General features: G+C 40.9%; 1 protein-coding gene across 1 annotated transcript in view; it reads left to right on the top strand.

Moving 5' to 3' along the window:
• Positions 1 to 12,007, top strand: part of lars2 (leucyl-tRNA synthetase 2, mitochondrial) — a 43,420-nt gene extending 31,413 nt beyond the window's left edge. The window contains exons 16-21 of the mRNA XM_066690891.1: positions 215 to 397; positions 1,348 to 1,517; positions 3,426 to 3,503; positions 4,030 to 4,141; positions 8,161 to 8,288; positions 11,270 to 12,007. Of these exons, the coding sequence (XP_066546988.1) occupies positions 215 to 397; positions 1,348 to 1,517; positions 3,426 to 3,503; positions 4,030 to 4,141; positions 8,161 to 8,288; positions 11,270 to 11,449 (851 nt within the window). The 3' untranslated portion in view covers positions 11,450 to 12,007. The remainder of the gene's footprint in view (positions 1 to 214; positions 398 to 1,347; positions 1,518 to 3,425; positions 3,504 to 4,029; positions 4,142 to 8,160; positions 8,289 to 11,269) is intronic.
• The last annotated feature ends 4,673 nt before the right edge of the window (positions 12,008 to 16,680 follow it).

The following is a 16,680-nucleotide window of genomic DNA, read 5'->3' as shown; positions in this document are numbered from 1 at the left end:
ATTGACTGTTCTCTAGCAGGGGCAACACAAGCATAGGCCTGTTTACAGCTACACAGATTGGGACAGCAGGGGTGAATATAGACCTCTAAGGGTTTATTTTAGTAAACATCCCCAAGGCTGTGGAACACCACAAGTATTCCCACAATCACCCCATGAGCCGCTAAGAATTGACTGGAAGCACTGTGTGCCGTGAAAACTGGTGTTTTTCTCCCAGGCTCAGAGCCCGTGCAGGCCGGCAGCCTAAAACAGCTGCAGGTGACCTGGGAGAAAATGAGCAAGTCCAAACACAATGGCCTGGACCCCCAGGAAGTGGTGGAGCAGTACGGCATCGACACTGTGCGCCTCTACATCCTGTATGCTGCCCCCCCCGAGCAGGACATTCTCTGGGATGTCAAGAGTGAGTGTTTTTTCTCTCGGGAGGCAGGTGGGGTGATGTCCGGCACAGGGCCCCCAGATTTAGTCCCTCACTCTAACCTCTATGTGTTTTAGAACAAGGATCCTGAGCCAGCCAGTCATTTAATCGACTGATTGATGATGAGTTCAGTTATATAGTTAAAAAGTAGATTGAATTGGATTAGCCCTGTTTTTCTGGATTGAGGCCTTGTGTTCTAGAATGTTTTGCAACAATAAATGAAGAGGCACAATACAGATGGTTGTTTACTCTTAAGAACATAAGAACGTAAGGCCAATCGACCCATCGTGCTCATTTGGTGTCCATTACTGAGTGATCCAAGGATCCTATCCAGTGTATTTTTAATTGTTCCCAAATTTTCAGCATCTACCACATCACTGGGGAGTTTGTTCCAGATTGTGACAACTCTTTGTGTGAAGAAGTGTCTCCTGTTTTCTGTCTTGAATGCCTTGAAGCCCAATTTCCATTTGTGTCCCCGGGTGCGTGTGTCCCTGCTGATCTGGAAAAGCTCCTCTGGTTTAATGTGGTCGATGCCTTTCATGATTTTGAAGACTTGAATCAAGTCCCCACATAATCTCCTCTGTTCCAGGGTGAAAAGGTTCAGGTCCCTCAGTCTCTCAGTAGGACATTCCCTTCAGACCTGGAATAAGTCTGGTTGCTCTCCTCTGAACTGCCTCTAGAGCAGCGATATCTTTCTTGAAGTGTGGAGCCCAGAACTGCACACAGTATCCAGATCTATATGCTCTAACTAGTGCATTGTACAGTCTGAACATTACTGCCCTTGTTCTCAATTCTACACTCCTGCCTTTACCAGCCCTAGATAAGGATGAGGAAGGGTTGTTCAGTAGTGCCCCAGTCCTCTAGTGTTTACCTACAGGGGCAGCGGTATTACTGTCCTGGTGTGTGTGCATGACACTCGGCCTGTCTGTCTCCAGCGGACGCTATACCCGGGGTCCTGCGCTGGCAGGCTCGCCTCTGGGCGCTGGTAACCAGGCTGAGAGAGGCACGCCAGGCCGGGGGAGCCCCAGACCCACAGCAACTGAGTCCCAAGGAGAAGGGGGAGGCCAGGAAGATCTGGGAGAACAAGAACTATGCCGTGTCTCAGGTAACAAGAACCACCTGTAGATTTGTCCTTATTATAGTGTGCGTAACTGGTCTTGTAATCCTTTTTATTGTTTGTGACTGAGTCAGACTATACTAGAGTAAAAATATATACCCAATTAAATCAGAAGAAAAACAACCCTTACCTTTATGATAGCCTAAGTTTAGTGGGGACTCACATTTCGACCCTAAATTGATAATTGAACCTTATTTTAATGCATGATTAAATAGTGTATTATATTGGCGAATTCTCTCTAAATAATGTGTTCTAAATATAACCTGTAGACCATTCCTGCCTCCTTTTGTATCCCCAATGAAATCTTAGCGGAACAGTTTAGCTGTAGCTCATGATGAACAGCGGATCAACAATTGATTTATTGTCTGCTGTTCCCCAAACTCTTGACTCATTAGATGAGCTCAATGGCGATTGCACTTGAACATAAATGTGGCCTTTGTTTTTTGTGCACAGAGAACTTTGGCAGACAGAAATAAAATTAGAAACCTAAAGTGCATTCCTGGCATGCTAGTCAGTGATATCTTTGTGATAAAATAGTAACAGAGGTCATGCCCCCCCCGCTTCCCCTCATATATTGTGTTTTGTAAAGTGATAATGAGTTTGTGTGCAAAATTCCCGACTCAATGGCTGACACTGATTCTTCATGCTCTAGCTGGTGTTAGTTCAAGCAGATTGGGCGATACTCCTGGGAGGTTGTTGGCAGCCTTTTCTCTTTGTTTTAAAGTTTCTTAGGGTATATCTTCTATTCCATGCAGAGACCATGTTTTTAATATTTCATGAAAACCTTGCCCACGCATTTGAAAAAAGCTTCAAAAGCCGGCTTATTGAGAAGGGTGAAATAGCTGTATGAAACAGTCAAAGGTGCGTATTTGATAGATTGCAACAGGGCTTTTCCATTACTGATTATTAAAATAAGGACACTGCTAGGGACTTTAGACACAGACGAGAGACATGCCAATTAACAAAATATTAATGTTAGGTTGCTGTAGTACCTGGCTCTTTCAATAGGTGTCACTGTTGCAATTATCAAAGGATTTCTTTAAGTAATGAAACTAATTAACTAAAAAGGAATTAATTAATTATATTAAAACATGTTTATTTCTAATTTCACTCACAGTAGAAGGAAGAAATCTGTTATTTGTTCTCCTATATTTTATATTCTATATTTTATATACAGAAATGTATTAGGCACATGATTAATGATACTGATTTTTTAGGGATGTTAGCCAATTTATAAGTGGTAAAATATGAATGCTTTGTATTAGGACTTTGGCCTTGTTGACCTTTTGTTTACAATATTTGTTGTATTTGGTTGTGGGAATGAATACTGGCATTTCCTCCCGCTGTCATATTCAGAAAGGAAAACGACAATTTTCCTTTTTGTTAAAGTGTATTTCAGGGTGTTTGTCTGCTTTTGTAATGTGGAGAGAATTGTGTTCAAAAGACCTGCTTGTTGGTCTGTCATATTTAAACGGTTATTGTGTTTTTGCTGTGAAGTGTTATATGGGGGATGCAAGGAGAAGCCTTGTTAGGTAACAAACCCACCAGCAAACTTGTGGTTGTGAGTCACCGCTTGCTTGCAAAGTCACTGATACTCTAGTACAGCTTTCTAAACCCAGCATCCACCTCAACGCATTCAAAATAGCTGTCTTAGACTCAGGCTGCAGCTTAGTGTATGGCTGACAAACACAATCAGCCTTCAGGGGTGAGAACTATAAAGAGCTGCCCTGTTATTAAAGACAAACCGGCATACGCTCACAGCAACTGTTTATCTCTGTGGAAAAATATGTTATGACAACACGCCCCCGTCTCTCTCGCTCACCCCCTACCATTCTTCCATGATGATCCATTGTATATTGGTCTGATGTCGTCTCCTTTGCTGTTTTGCTCTACCAGGTGACAGCCCACTTCACCGAGGACTTCCTGCTCAATGCGGCCATCTCCCGCCTCATGGGTCTGACCAACACTCTCTCTGTGAGTCTGGCACTGAAAAACACTGACGATCGCAGCGCTGGAACCATATCTTGTTCCTCGAGAGTCTTGTTCTCCAGTAATGTGTTAAAGTCTCTGTGGTGTTGAAGAAACCCATGATTTGATGGCCCAAATGAAACGTGGTTTAAATGTGTAATTTGGACAGAGCCTTAAAATATCTGACCACTGTACATATGCACATGCTTAAATATAGACACTATCTAAATCCTATAGCTTTTAATCTAATTTGCAAATACTTCATGTGACATTTCCCTCACTCATATATTGTCCTAGTTGTGAGCAGGAAAGGGGATCAGCCAAGATGAGGACAATAAGGGATGTTCTCTCTTGAGTAGGAAGTTAAAAACACTGAATAAAACAAAACAGAAATCATTTAAATGTAAAAAAAAAATGTGGGCAAATGGATGACCGATTTACAAAATACCTGTGTGTCCTCTCCACTAGTGAGATTGTGAGGATGGGTTGTGCATAGTGTAACGCAAGTGCTGTTGTGTTTGTGACTTGGCAGCAAGCCTCCTCGCGTGTGGTTCAACACAGTGTGGAGTTTGAGGAGGCCCTGTCCACGCTATGCGTCATGACTGCACCCCTGGCTCCACACCTGGCCTCCGAGCTCTGGGCAGGTAAGCACCTCTGTCCTTCCCATGTTTATTGAATATTAGGAGAACTGACTTTTTGTGAATCTCCAGGGATATATTTTCTGAAAGCTTGAATCTTGAAGGCTACTAGCAAGTTTAGTGACTATGAGAACCTAAAAAGTACAGAGGAGCTGACAGGATAAGGTGAAGGCTGGTTCCCAGTCTCCTGTCTGACTTCTGACCTCTGACCTCTGAACTGTGGCGTGTTATTGAGGGCAGGGATGGGGCAGTCGTGTGTGGACTGCCATTGGCACCTCCTCTGACAGTGGAAATCCTGCAGTCCTCAGTGACCTTGTCCAGTCCTCACGCTTCCCGGGGTCATAGTGTCCCGTTACACTCGAGGAACTGAGGAAACCAGCTTCCCAAAAACAATCCCCCCAAAATTAAATAAATATTGCAAAGTCTCCTATTCATATTGTGCTGTAATGTCCATTTTAAATGTAAATGTAAACTACTGAAGAAATAAATGCTTTAAGTTTAAATGCTTTACAGTACTACTACAACTACTACTAATAATATAAACGTACCCTATATGCTGGCATGGATACAGTGTTAGAGGTGTGAAGTGAGAGTCCTTGATTGCCAGCTGGTGGGGAGAGTGTCCTCTCGGCACCAGGACAGCATACATCAAAACAACACATCACAAGAGAGTATGGGCCCCCCACCCCCGGATGCCCCTACAGCTGTGAGGACTGCACCGTTCCTCACTCGGGGCACCCACCACTCTCCACACACTCACAGGACGGGGAAACGCGTTTCCTTCCTGACATCCTTGTATCTCCGAGACCCTGTTGCTAATTTTACAGGGAGCTAAAATCCACAACATGAACATATGAGAAGCAATTTAAGTTTTCCAATGTTGACCCATTTAATATTTTAGGGGACAAAGGACAATTCTCATTGGAATTGATTGTTTTCCATTTTAAAAACTGTGTACCCATGACTACATCCAAAATAAAACCACCTTACTGTTAATTGAATTTAATAATAATGAAATAATACTATTCCAAAACACCTTGACAGTGCCAGAGTACCAAGCTGATCCATCCGGTGCAGTCTGTAAAAGACTAACACACCATTCTGCCATTTGTGTGTGTGCCTGTATGTATTGAGACTATATATAATTTTAAAGTTACCTGTAAATGGAAAGACATTAACCTTCAGATCAGGCTAATATTACCCCATTGTAATCTGAAAACCCTTGCCAATAACATAAAACAAAAGGTCATTCACATATTTGTATCCTTGTTCATCAGTCTACTTTCCTGTTGATTGTTGCTTTAAATATGGCAGTCACCATTTATTTCCTGTGAATTACTTTGAAATCGCATATCAAATGCAAATATTTCCTAATGTTTGTGTGATTGTTTTGTGAGGGTGTAGATTTACAGTCAGGAATGAACAAAACAAGTGCCAGTTGCTTCTCATATTATTTATTCAGCATACATCAGTAATAAAGAGGAAACCTATAATCGTGTTGAAACGTATAAATAAATACTGACTTGTTTATGCATACATTATGATTGGAAATGCAAAATTTAAATGAAATTAAAATAAACCAGCAAATTCAAGCTGGATAGCAGGATGAATTGTTTAACAGATTTCAGAAAATGATCTTTAATTACAATAATTAATCAACATTTATTATTTTGGGAAACTGTATGAGTATGCCTACATAAATAACTCAATATAGTGTTGAACTCATAAATCTGAGCGGTCTTTATTGCTCTTTTGTCTGAAAAGCCACAGTCTCATTTTCTCCATCCAACTCGTGCCCATCCCATCGTTTTCAGTGCCTCGTATTCTATTGCTTGAGATGATGTTTGGTCACCCAAGACAGAGACCTCAGCTGGCATAACTAATTCCTGTGCCAGCTCACCAGTGGCCCAGTGTGCATTTGGTGCAACTGGTACTTCATCATCTGAGGCAGGGTCTTCCATCGCCAAATTTGGTGTTTGGTCGAGAGAGTTTGGGTCCTCAACTGGTACAGCCTCGGTTTGGTCAGCAGAAGCAGCATCTTCCATTGGTGCCAAGGTGTGGTCACCAGAACCGTTTTCTTGGAGAGATGGTTGGATGTTCTGGGGTCAGGAGGACATGCCTTCCTCACAGGGAGTGGGGTCTTCTAGTGGGGGAAGTGGGGAGCTGCATGTAGCTATTGACTCCCATTGATCACAGCTTTCCTGGTTGCTGTGTGGCTGGATGACGCTGTGGTGAGGAAATGAATGAGGCGGGGCCCAGCAGCCAGGCGGGGCAGGGCTGACTTGAGGTGGGGTAGAGCGAGGAACATAGGGGGCATAGGCATATTTCATGAACATCACCTTGGGGTCATGAAAGGTAAAGGGAGGGGAGGGGACCTTCAGGTCGACAGGAGCACCAGAGAGGTGAAAACGGGGGAAACTGGAGTCAATCTCCACTCTGGGGAGGTTTGTCGTATCGTAAAAGTGAGACGGGAGACAGTGTTGTAAGCAGGGTTCCACCACTTCACACTAAACACCACCATTTAAATGATTCTGATTCTACAATATATATGCTCGATCTCCCTCCCAATATTTCCTATTTTTTACATCGTTTTACAGATTAAATGTTGGACTATTTTCATATTAGTGTATTTGTTTGTTTGTACCAGTACCCAAGACAGGCTTTTAGGAGACTGCTGCAACACCACTGACTTGTTTCAATGGCATCATGAAGGTGCTATAAAGCACATTAATATACCGCTTAAATACAAACAGAGAGCCAATGGAGAAATGTTTTTATTTTATTCTAAAATAAATAGGGGTCTTTATTTTATCCTTTCAGAATACTGACTGTGATGTGTGGATGATTTCTTTACAGTGATGGCGTTACCCTTGTAATGTTGTATGTACAGTATGTACAGTATGTCAGGGCTCGGCACTCTTGAGCAGAGGGTTGTGGGTTCAATCCCAGGTGGGGGACACTGCTGTTGTACCCTTGAGCAAGATACTGTACTTAGATTGCTCCAGTTAAAAAAACAACAACAACAAAAAAACACAGCTGTATGAATGGGTAATTATATGTAAGACATAATGTGATATATATTGCAACAATTGTAAGTCCCGTCTGCTAAGTAATATAATAATGTAATATTGCACATTGCATGTTACCACAACAGGAATGGTCACGTGTTAAACATGTCTAATTAAGACAGGCTCAGGGTGATTTATTTCAGAAACAGCTGTCTGTTGAAACCTCGTGCTGTGGAGCCCTGTACCTGAGCTCTTTGCTTTTGTGTCACCACAAGAATCTGGCTACAAATAGAACTGGCATTAACAGAAAAAGACAGCCTCAGCCACTGGGATTTGAAGGCATTTACTTACAATGTTATGAATTCAGAGCTTGTTATCTTGCGGCTTAGAAATTCCCAGAGACTGCAGGCTTGTGTTTATCCTCGATGCAGTGAGACAATAGAGAGCGCTCCCCTGGCACTCGGCACTCCTTAACCCCCCAGGAGAAGATACCCCCTGCAGCTCCTGCGTCTTGTTCTTCCATTATGAGGAGACAGAGATAAAATCATGCTTTATGTAACTCTTCAGAAGTGAATCATTTTATGGGGGCAATGTTTTATATTTTTATGGCAGGTATGGAATCTTTTGGATGTGTCATCAAGGCACATAAACATGTGCTTCTACTTTTTAAAAACCTCTTCAGAACCACTGAAATGCTATTGACAGTGGAGTGCTCTCTGTATGAAGAATTCTCTGATTCACATTGGCCTCAATGGCAGTCATAGCCTTCATTTCTATAACACACACACACTGCAATGACATAGAGCAGAACATTAAGAGAACAAGGAAGAATAGTCACAGGAAGATGCAATACCCATTTAGGCTTGTAGCATCACTTCTGTACCTGCTTTAAACATCATATCCAAGTTAGTCCAGTGCTGTTCGGCTATACAGTCAGCACTTTAGCGACATCCGTCCACAAACCAGCTGCTAGTAAAAACAGTGTATGTATAATAACCAACTGTAACATGCACACAGGTCTGTCCCAGGTGAGCAGCAGGCCGGCCGTTGGCTCGCAGTGCGGCACGGAGGTGCTGCAGCAGCCGTGGCCCAGAGTGGACCCGGAGTACCTTCACACCCCCGACAATGTGGACATCGCTGTCAGGGTAAGACTGCTCACACCGCAGGCTCAAACTCTGCCTGGTTCCCTTAGCCTTTAAGTAATTAATGGTAATTAATCAGCAATACACATCACTTCATATAAAGTGAATATAGGCAATATTAAGAGTCCTGTGGGAATGTTTACATATTTTTTTTCGTATACAAAGATGAGAGACTGTGGGTGAGTTTTCCCTTTCTACCGGTAAGGTAGTCTGTTTTGTACAACTGAAGAAAGGTTTTGTTCATTGCTTCCCTTGTAATTGTTTTCAATTAGCAAGACTTTCCTGGTGTCCTACAACGATGACGTCGGCAGTTTCCCTCAATCTCTCTTCCTGAGCCTTTTTCCCACAGGGGTCCTCCACTGGCCTGGAAAGCACGTCCATCCTGTTTCAGGACGTGGGCTTGTTTGTTGGCTGTAACCGAATGCCTTCAGTATAAACACTGATTCTATAGACTGTTTATCAGGAGGATTAACCCCAACATGTTATGATCACCCTTAAGAACTTCCTTAGATGTGAAATCTTTTAAACATCGACAGAGGAGTGAATCATCACACTGTAACTCCCCCCCCCCCCCCTTACTCCATATCATCTAGAGCATCTACCTCAGAGAATATTTTCAAATATGAGTAAAACAACTAGCATACTAAACAAGCGAAAAGACAATGCATTCTAAAATACAGCCTTTAGTCCTTGAATCAGTTCATTGTTATCAGACACGTTTCTCCATTTTCCTACAAAAAGGTCTCTTGAGAGTTTAGGTTATTACACAAACATGAGAGCATGGGAATTCTGCAGAGTTTTACACAACGCTGAGCAGTTTCCTTTTTTTCAAGATCCCAGAAGATCCCAACTGGGGGGGTGTCAGTCAGTGCGGTGCTGATTCAAGCCACAGAGGCGTTATAAAGATCATGTTACAATATGGCTTATCTGTTTTTGCCAGCTTTCCTGAATACATGAGAACATATGGCACATGCACTCAATTAGACTCCCACATACAGACTCAGATCCACACACACACGCCTGTGAAGAGAAAAGAAATGCAGAAGTGTCTTAATTCGGGCTCGGCTTCTTTATGGTTTGTGTATATTAAATTAATTTGAAAGCCTGTAAACCCGGGTTATGTGCTCAAATCTAATGAAGAAAGTCATGAATAATGAGCAGTGATGCTAATGAAGCTTCTGTTGTCCAAAAGCAAACATGACAGCAGCTTTTTCTTAGTTCACTACAAACCCCGAGGTGCTCTGTGGTGTTCGAGAGCTTTGAAGGGCGTGCAGCATTGTAACAGCAGTACCGAGGTGTGTGATCAAAGAAGGTAGCTACAGATCCAAGTAGAACTATACACTAGACACTCTGCAGATCAGAAGATATCTACAGATTTGGGATTGCCTTTTCTTTTCATAGCCAATGCTGGGGCAATCTTTGTGCTGCTCTGCTTTCATGGCGGGCTTTAGATTGAGAGAGAGAGATAGCAATTCAGCCTATTTCTGATTTTGTGTTGATGTTGCATTCTTTCATATTTATATCCTAAGAAATAAAAGCAAAAACTACCCTGCTCAAATACCTGGGCACTGCCATGTTGAATATTACGGCCAATCAGATTAGACCATAGTCTTTCCTGATTGGTTGATGTAGGCCTTAGGTATTTGAGCGTGGTAAGGTCTTCCAGCATGTGACACTGGCATCTTAATTAATTTTAACTGAATCAGCACTACTTAGGCAATGCCCTGGTTCCCCTCTTCAGCTTCTGGTATTTTCAATGACCTGTAGATGAATGTTGTGAACTCCTTCAGGTAACAGGAATAATGTTGATCACTGATTGGTTGTTTTTCAAGTTATTGCTGTATTTTATCCCAACTCTTTAATTGAGCAAATGTGTTGGGTATCTCTTCCTTTCGTTTCTCATGAATCGTGAAATATTAGTCTTTTCATGTTTGAGTGGAGTTTGGATTCCGCTAGGCAACCAGCAAATGACGCCAATCGGGAGAATATTTCCTACGTTCAAACTCTGTGAGGCAGCTCCTTCTGTGTTATTTTCATTGATCGATCGCCCATGGCCCTGAAGTGGCTGACTTAAAAGAATTTGTGCATATCAAAGCCTTGATTGAAAATCTGATTTTTCATAGTTAAAGCCCTCCATGTCCCCCTGGCTTCACAGACACCTGTCTCAAGATGAAGTCTGAAAATGTGGAAACACTGATCCAGTGAAAAAGGTTTCCAAGAATCTGTACTAGAATGGGGCAGTGGAAGTGGTTTATTTTCAAAAGGACCTTTAATTATGTTATTTGGTTGCACCACAAACCTTGCAAATCTCTACAGAGTGACAGTTCTCATCTGTCTTTGTATAGTGACTGATTATCTGGCAACATAACTGGTCTGGCCACATGTTATTTTTGTTGTTGTTTTTTAAACCACAGACGCAGTTTAGGGACTCATATACTCTTAAATTGAGAAGATACCAGATACTTTAAATACATATAAAAATTCTCCCTCGCCGCATCCAACGGAGTTTGACATTAAGTAACTTACGATTTGATGTGACCTGCCAAAACAATACAATCTGATGTATTTATAGCACCAGGGCTTAACAATTTAAGAAGAACAGCATCAAATAAAAAAAAGCTCTTCAGCTGAGAAGTCCAGGCTGATCCTGATGAAACGTCCCTTTATTTTCGTACAAGAGCCGTAGTGCTGTAGATGTCAGCTGTGGTCCTTAGAGAGGTTCTTCTTTGTTTCTTTGCACTTTCACTAAACTTTCTCAGACATGACATTACTGTTCCCTCCCTGAAAAACTGGCAGTGCTCATGGGGACCTGCACTGTATTGTCTGAGGCTGCAGTCCTGACATCAGCTTTTCCAGTTAATGAGGCCGCTCCTCTCAGAGCCTCACTGGGCTGCTGAGACAGAGCACTGCCATTGCCTCTTTGGCTTGGGACGATTGGCTGCCCTGTTCCTCACACTGCCCCATCTTCTCTCTTTTCCCCACAGATCAACAACAAAGTGTGTGGTACTGTCAGTGTGCCCAGGGAGGTGGCCCGGGACGCAGAGAAAGTGCAAGAGCTCGTTCTCAGGAGTCAAGTGGGCATGCAGCACCTAGCCAATCGCACCATCAAGAAAGCCATCCTGTCACCCAGAACCGCCCTTATCAACTTTCTAGTGGAGCACTGATGACAGAACACCCTGCTGAGGGGTGGAGCCAGCTGTCAGTCATCAGGCTAATGGAAACATCTCATCAGGGCTTTGGTGAGCGATGAAAAAAGGAAGATTCTGGGGCTATATTGGAGAGATGTTCTCCAAACCTTAAATATTTGGCCTTGGTTGTCCTTATTTATGTTTTTTATTGGTTATATATATGTATGTATGTATATATATATATGTATATATGGTTTAACTCACAAGCCAAAGGAACGAGGAGTGTGTTATTGCACACAGGACCCAAGATAAGGACAGCATCTCGGTCTGAGCATCTCTGGTGCAGATCTCACTGTGCGAACTGTGGCCTTGCGGTGATGACCCACATTTTGATAGTGCTGTGTCTTCATTTCCCTTGATGTCTGTCCTGTATCTGAATACCATTTTAAGTATAAAGGACACCATCCGTGAGACATTCAGAATGTTAATTTCAATCATGAATGCCTTTTTCTTTGTCACATGTTGAGATTTGTTCTATTTTGTATGATGTTAAAGACTTAGTCTATATCAAATAAAACCGCTGTTTTAAAAGAATACCTTTTGAGGGTAAAAATTACAACCTTGCTAATTGTTTCTTTCTTTATTATTATTAAACATTCTTCTAAATGCACTGCTTTCAGACTCTTTAGACCAGTGGTCTCTAACCCTGGTCCTGGAGAGCCCCTATGCAGCAGTATTTGGAGGTCACCCTATTGCCAATTTATAAACACCTAGAAGTATTTTTCTGATCAGTGAACCTTTGGTTTGGTAAATTGAGTAATTTAGAAACCATTGGAGCAATTATCTGAATACCTTCAGCCTCTCCGAGCAAGAGTTCCCTTGGTTGATGTGCTTAATTGATTAATAACTCACATGTGTTCCCAGTATTTAGAAATTGGTGATTTAGGGTGACCTATAAGATTAACTGGATTGGGGCTCCCCAGGACCAGGGTTGGAGACCCCTGCTTTAGACCTTTCTGACCTTGAACCTTGAACTCCAATACCAATAAAAGCAGACCTGGCCTTTCCAATCCTGTCAGGAGAATCCTTGGCATGGGGATTGACCTCTGTGTGAGAGGGAGGGAAATGCTGACTGTCACTGGAGGAAGAGCTTCTTTTGTTGCCTTCTGGCAGAGCAATCTACAAAGCTCTCTTTGTGACACCAGAATGCCAGAGGTAAAATTTACACCAAGCCAAAGATTAAAAAAAAAAAAAAAAAAATGAATTTAAGAAAATGAGAATAAGCAAGCTGCTGTTTTTGTTGACTGGATTGTGCTTTCTCCAGAAGCCGTGTGAGTGGCAGTGGTTGACTAAACGGAAAGTGCAGACAAATGTATCACTAACATTTGCCTCTTTACAGGTTCTCAGGTCCATTGTCAAGATTATAAATGTTGCTTTTTCACTTGAAGCAAACTTATGAGTTAAGTCTCCAGCCTCCCTTTGGTTCCACATGCAGCCCCGATCCAAGTCCCGATCAAACACTGCATTCTGAGTCATTCTACCACAGCTGTATAGTGTACTTGTGTGGCTTTCTGGAAAAGATGGTAAAAAGGAAAGCAGAGTTGAGCCAATGTTAAATTTTAGTCATTTTAGTGAGTCATTGAGTTCATTTTTTTCCACATTGCTGTGCAATTGGAATTCAGATTTTAAAAATACAGGTAGATGCCTTTTAAAATATACCATTTTAAACAGAGCACTGTGAAAATAATATATTTCTCCAGGTTCCTATAATAATCACTTGACAGTTCTTAAAACACAGCCTGTCTCCAAGCAAGAAGGCCTGGGTCTTCTCCATTTTGTGCTTGGTGTTTTGCTGCCATTTGTGCCATAGACTGTACAGTATATTTAAGAATGTTCTTGACATTCTATATCACTTTGAACTAAAGTCCTGGTCTTACAGTAAATAGTAATCAGATTATACCCATTACGTCTGGAAGAGAATGTTGCTTTAGGGCAAGTCTGCTTCACACACAGCCCTACACAAAATTTGAGGAATGTCAATAATGAGGTATACAGCCTCATATTTGCACTGAGGCATACCATAGCTGGATAAGATGTTCTCTCCTTTCTCCCGAATTACATATGCCTTTTTTCCCTCTTTTTTTTTTGGACACCACTCACTGTTCATCTCCAAAGTCTGCTGTTAATTAAGCTCACTATTGATTCGCAACTGCTTTTGTCAAACTCCTTGGGTGCGTTGGCTTCATAATAAAAAGCCATTCAAATTACAGTCTCTGACTCATAGTTTTATAGGCAGTGTATATTTTCCCTGTGCAATAATTTAGTTTATTTTAAGTAACTACTGCTCCTTATGGAAACAGTAATTTGCATTTTTGTTTCCTATAGAGGGTGTTTAAGGAAAAGATACAAAGGGGGGACCATAATCATTAATGTAGATTCCACACACAGTGTTCAGTCCAACAGTAAGTGATCGCTTTAGTGAATTTCTGTCTCAGTGCAGAGTGCTTAGTACATTAGAGGCCCAAGAACGCATGAAAAAAAAAAAAAACTGTCCTGCCAAGACTCACAGTTCAATTCTTGCAAAAGCTATTGAAATTGGGGTGTTCAACAGATGGAAAGAAGATGTTATGTAAAAGTTAGGCTAAATATATAATGTTGAATCTGCCTCTTTTTGCATTTTTTTTAATAAAAGGGGTCAGTCTCTATTCTTTTGCTTTTTTGGTCAACATCTTATTGTGGTGGGACCTGAACACTCTGCACAAGACAGTATTCACAATAATAATCTCCCAGAGACTTCAGTTACATGATCTTATAGCACAAAAGCTAAGCAATCTAAAAAAGGTTAATTGAAAGGTGAATTCTCCTTTCTTATCTGATAAACTATCCCAGTACTAATGGCAGAAAAGTAAGTCTTGAGTCCATATTTCTGTTCCTCTGTATTTGGTCTAAAAAGCACATTGATGATCATGAAAAGTAAATACATTTATAGGCCCTACTTTTTCCTTTTGATGATTATTTGCTTTCAGTTGCTTTAAAAGCATACCTAAAATGGGTTATTATCTCAGTCCCTTTTTTATATTGTTAACAAACCATTCTGACCCAGATGGCATCCACAGCCCTCTCTCCGTCAAAAGTTAAACACAGTATTACTGAAATTACAGGCGGTATCATTATTTATGTTAACATTCCAGAGTGGAGCTCAATGTATTCCTCCAAGGTATTTGAAACTAATACACAAATGTGTGTGGGATACACTTATCTGTTACCTGACCTGTCATACAACATAAGAGTTTGTGCACAAAAATGTATACAAAATTCTAAGTGTACTACGATCACCTGCTGACCTCTCTCGCACCCGGACATTTTTGGTATTGTGCCGAGTGATGTCCCTGTGTTGTATCTTTGCTCTGCTTTAAAACAGCATTGCTGGCTAGCTGCCCATTTTCATTCAGTTTGATGCCTGTTGGCCCTCCCAGCAACTTTATGTTTATGTAATTAAGAGTCGACACATTTCTGAATAAGGAGAACTGTAGATTCACACTGTGAACATGCAAAATCTTGTGTTGTCTTTAATGATCTGGGCAGTGTTTTCAGATATATGTGCTGCTTACACTAACAGGCACTCATATTTTGGGAAAGAAGAGTCCCAAACATGTGTAACTTTCCTAAATTCAAACTTCAGCAGCATGTGCAAGAGTACCGAGTCTAATGAGAGCTGACACTTCCCTCTTTCATGCTGAAGACATAATTACCTCCTTTCTCTGCAGCTGATTTTCCTTTTCTTTCAAATAGGCGTTTCCAAGACAACAACATTTTCCAAAATGCAGTTCATTGGTGCTTTAGCGCTGGTGACAATTGTCATATATAAGCAATCATTTATGAACAAGTCAAAACAGTCTTTAAAATATACAGAAGGAGTTTTTTGTTTTGGTTTTTAAATATAGTCTTTAAAATAGTATTTGGGTGGGGTACCCCAGTCAAAGGATTTTGCTGTATTGCTTCATTTCACAGTTTTGATTATGATGAAACCAGGAATGTGGTTTTAAAGTAAAATGCTGAGCTTATAATAACGATTGGTAAGTGGTCATCTCCAGCTATTTTGGGTGATTAGATTGTGCAATCAGGTTTCATTGTTTTTCTGTCCTCATTCAGGGGAAAATCTTGCACACGTGCAGTGTGTATTATTAGCCAATTTAACCACTAATCTTTTTCCTGCTTTTAATGTTTTCCTGCTTTAGTAACACTCCTTACTCTGTTTGTTGGGTTTTATTTAGTTTCTTGTTTTGTTTTTGATTTAGTTTTGCTTGTTTACTGCTTGTGTATTTGTATGTGAAAAACTGTGTTTTTAATGTTTGGGGAACACTCATAAATTAACAGATACATTAAACATATTTTATTAAATAAGTATCAGCTAAGGCAAAATAAAGTCTCCTGACAATTAGTACATGTTTATTAGAAATCATTAGGACAAACCCATGCCTTATAACATGTGAAAATAAGGTTAAGTAAGGTAAGATAACTTACTTAAATAAGTTAAGAGGCTCTGTGTGGTTTATTGAAGTTACAATATCAAATTAAACTATTACTTTACAGTAACTGAACCTGGATTTCAACAATGTGTCATACTTATCTCATCGGTCTTCACTCTGTCATGCAATGGGAAGTATACTTAAAGTCAGCACAATGGATCTAATACACAAGAAACTCTCATAATGTTATGAGAGTCCCTAAACCATGGAACTAGGAACCAGAGACCTGCCTTTTACCCACTGATATCTAGAGGGGGGTCTCAATGGAAACATTGTATTTAATTTAGTGGTGGGTGTTTCAAAGCATATTTGTTTTCTACTGAATCTAGGAAAGAGTGACATCACGTTACCAGAGTAAGTCTCCTGGTTCTAGTGGCAATGTGTGGGACTATGTTATGTAAAGTGTCAAACCAAGGTGGCCCAGTTTTGCGGTATTTGCTCTTTTATTGAATTAACAAATAACTAAATGCTGGGCATCCACTGCTCACTTACCTGGTACTCGCTCATTATTTGACAGGGAACCTAATGAATATATGAACATTTCTTGACCAGTAGTTGCTAGTGGCTGCAAAAGGAGCATATGCTGATTGGGTTCATCAGTTTAAACGATCTGTCAAGATTGTAGTCTCTTGCTACCATACAAAAATAAATCACAAAATGGACCTTAATATGAATTTGCCTATATAGATCTACTTTGATACACATGCATGTGCTGTTTCCATGTGTTATGATTTGTCA

Source organism: Amia ocellicauda, chromosome 18 (genome assembly GCF_036373705.1).
Source record: "Amia ocellicauda isolate fAmiCal2 chromosome 18, fAmiCal2.hap1, whole genome shotgun sequence".
Classification (NCBI taxonomy): domain Eukaryota; kingdom Metazoa; phylum Chordata; class Actinopteri; order Amiiformes; family Amiidae; genus Amia; species Amia ocellicauda.
Note: the sequence above shows the minus strand (reverse complement) of the source record. Positions and strands in the feature narration are given on the sequence as shown.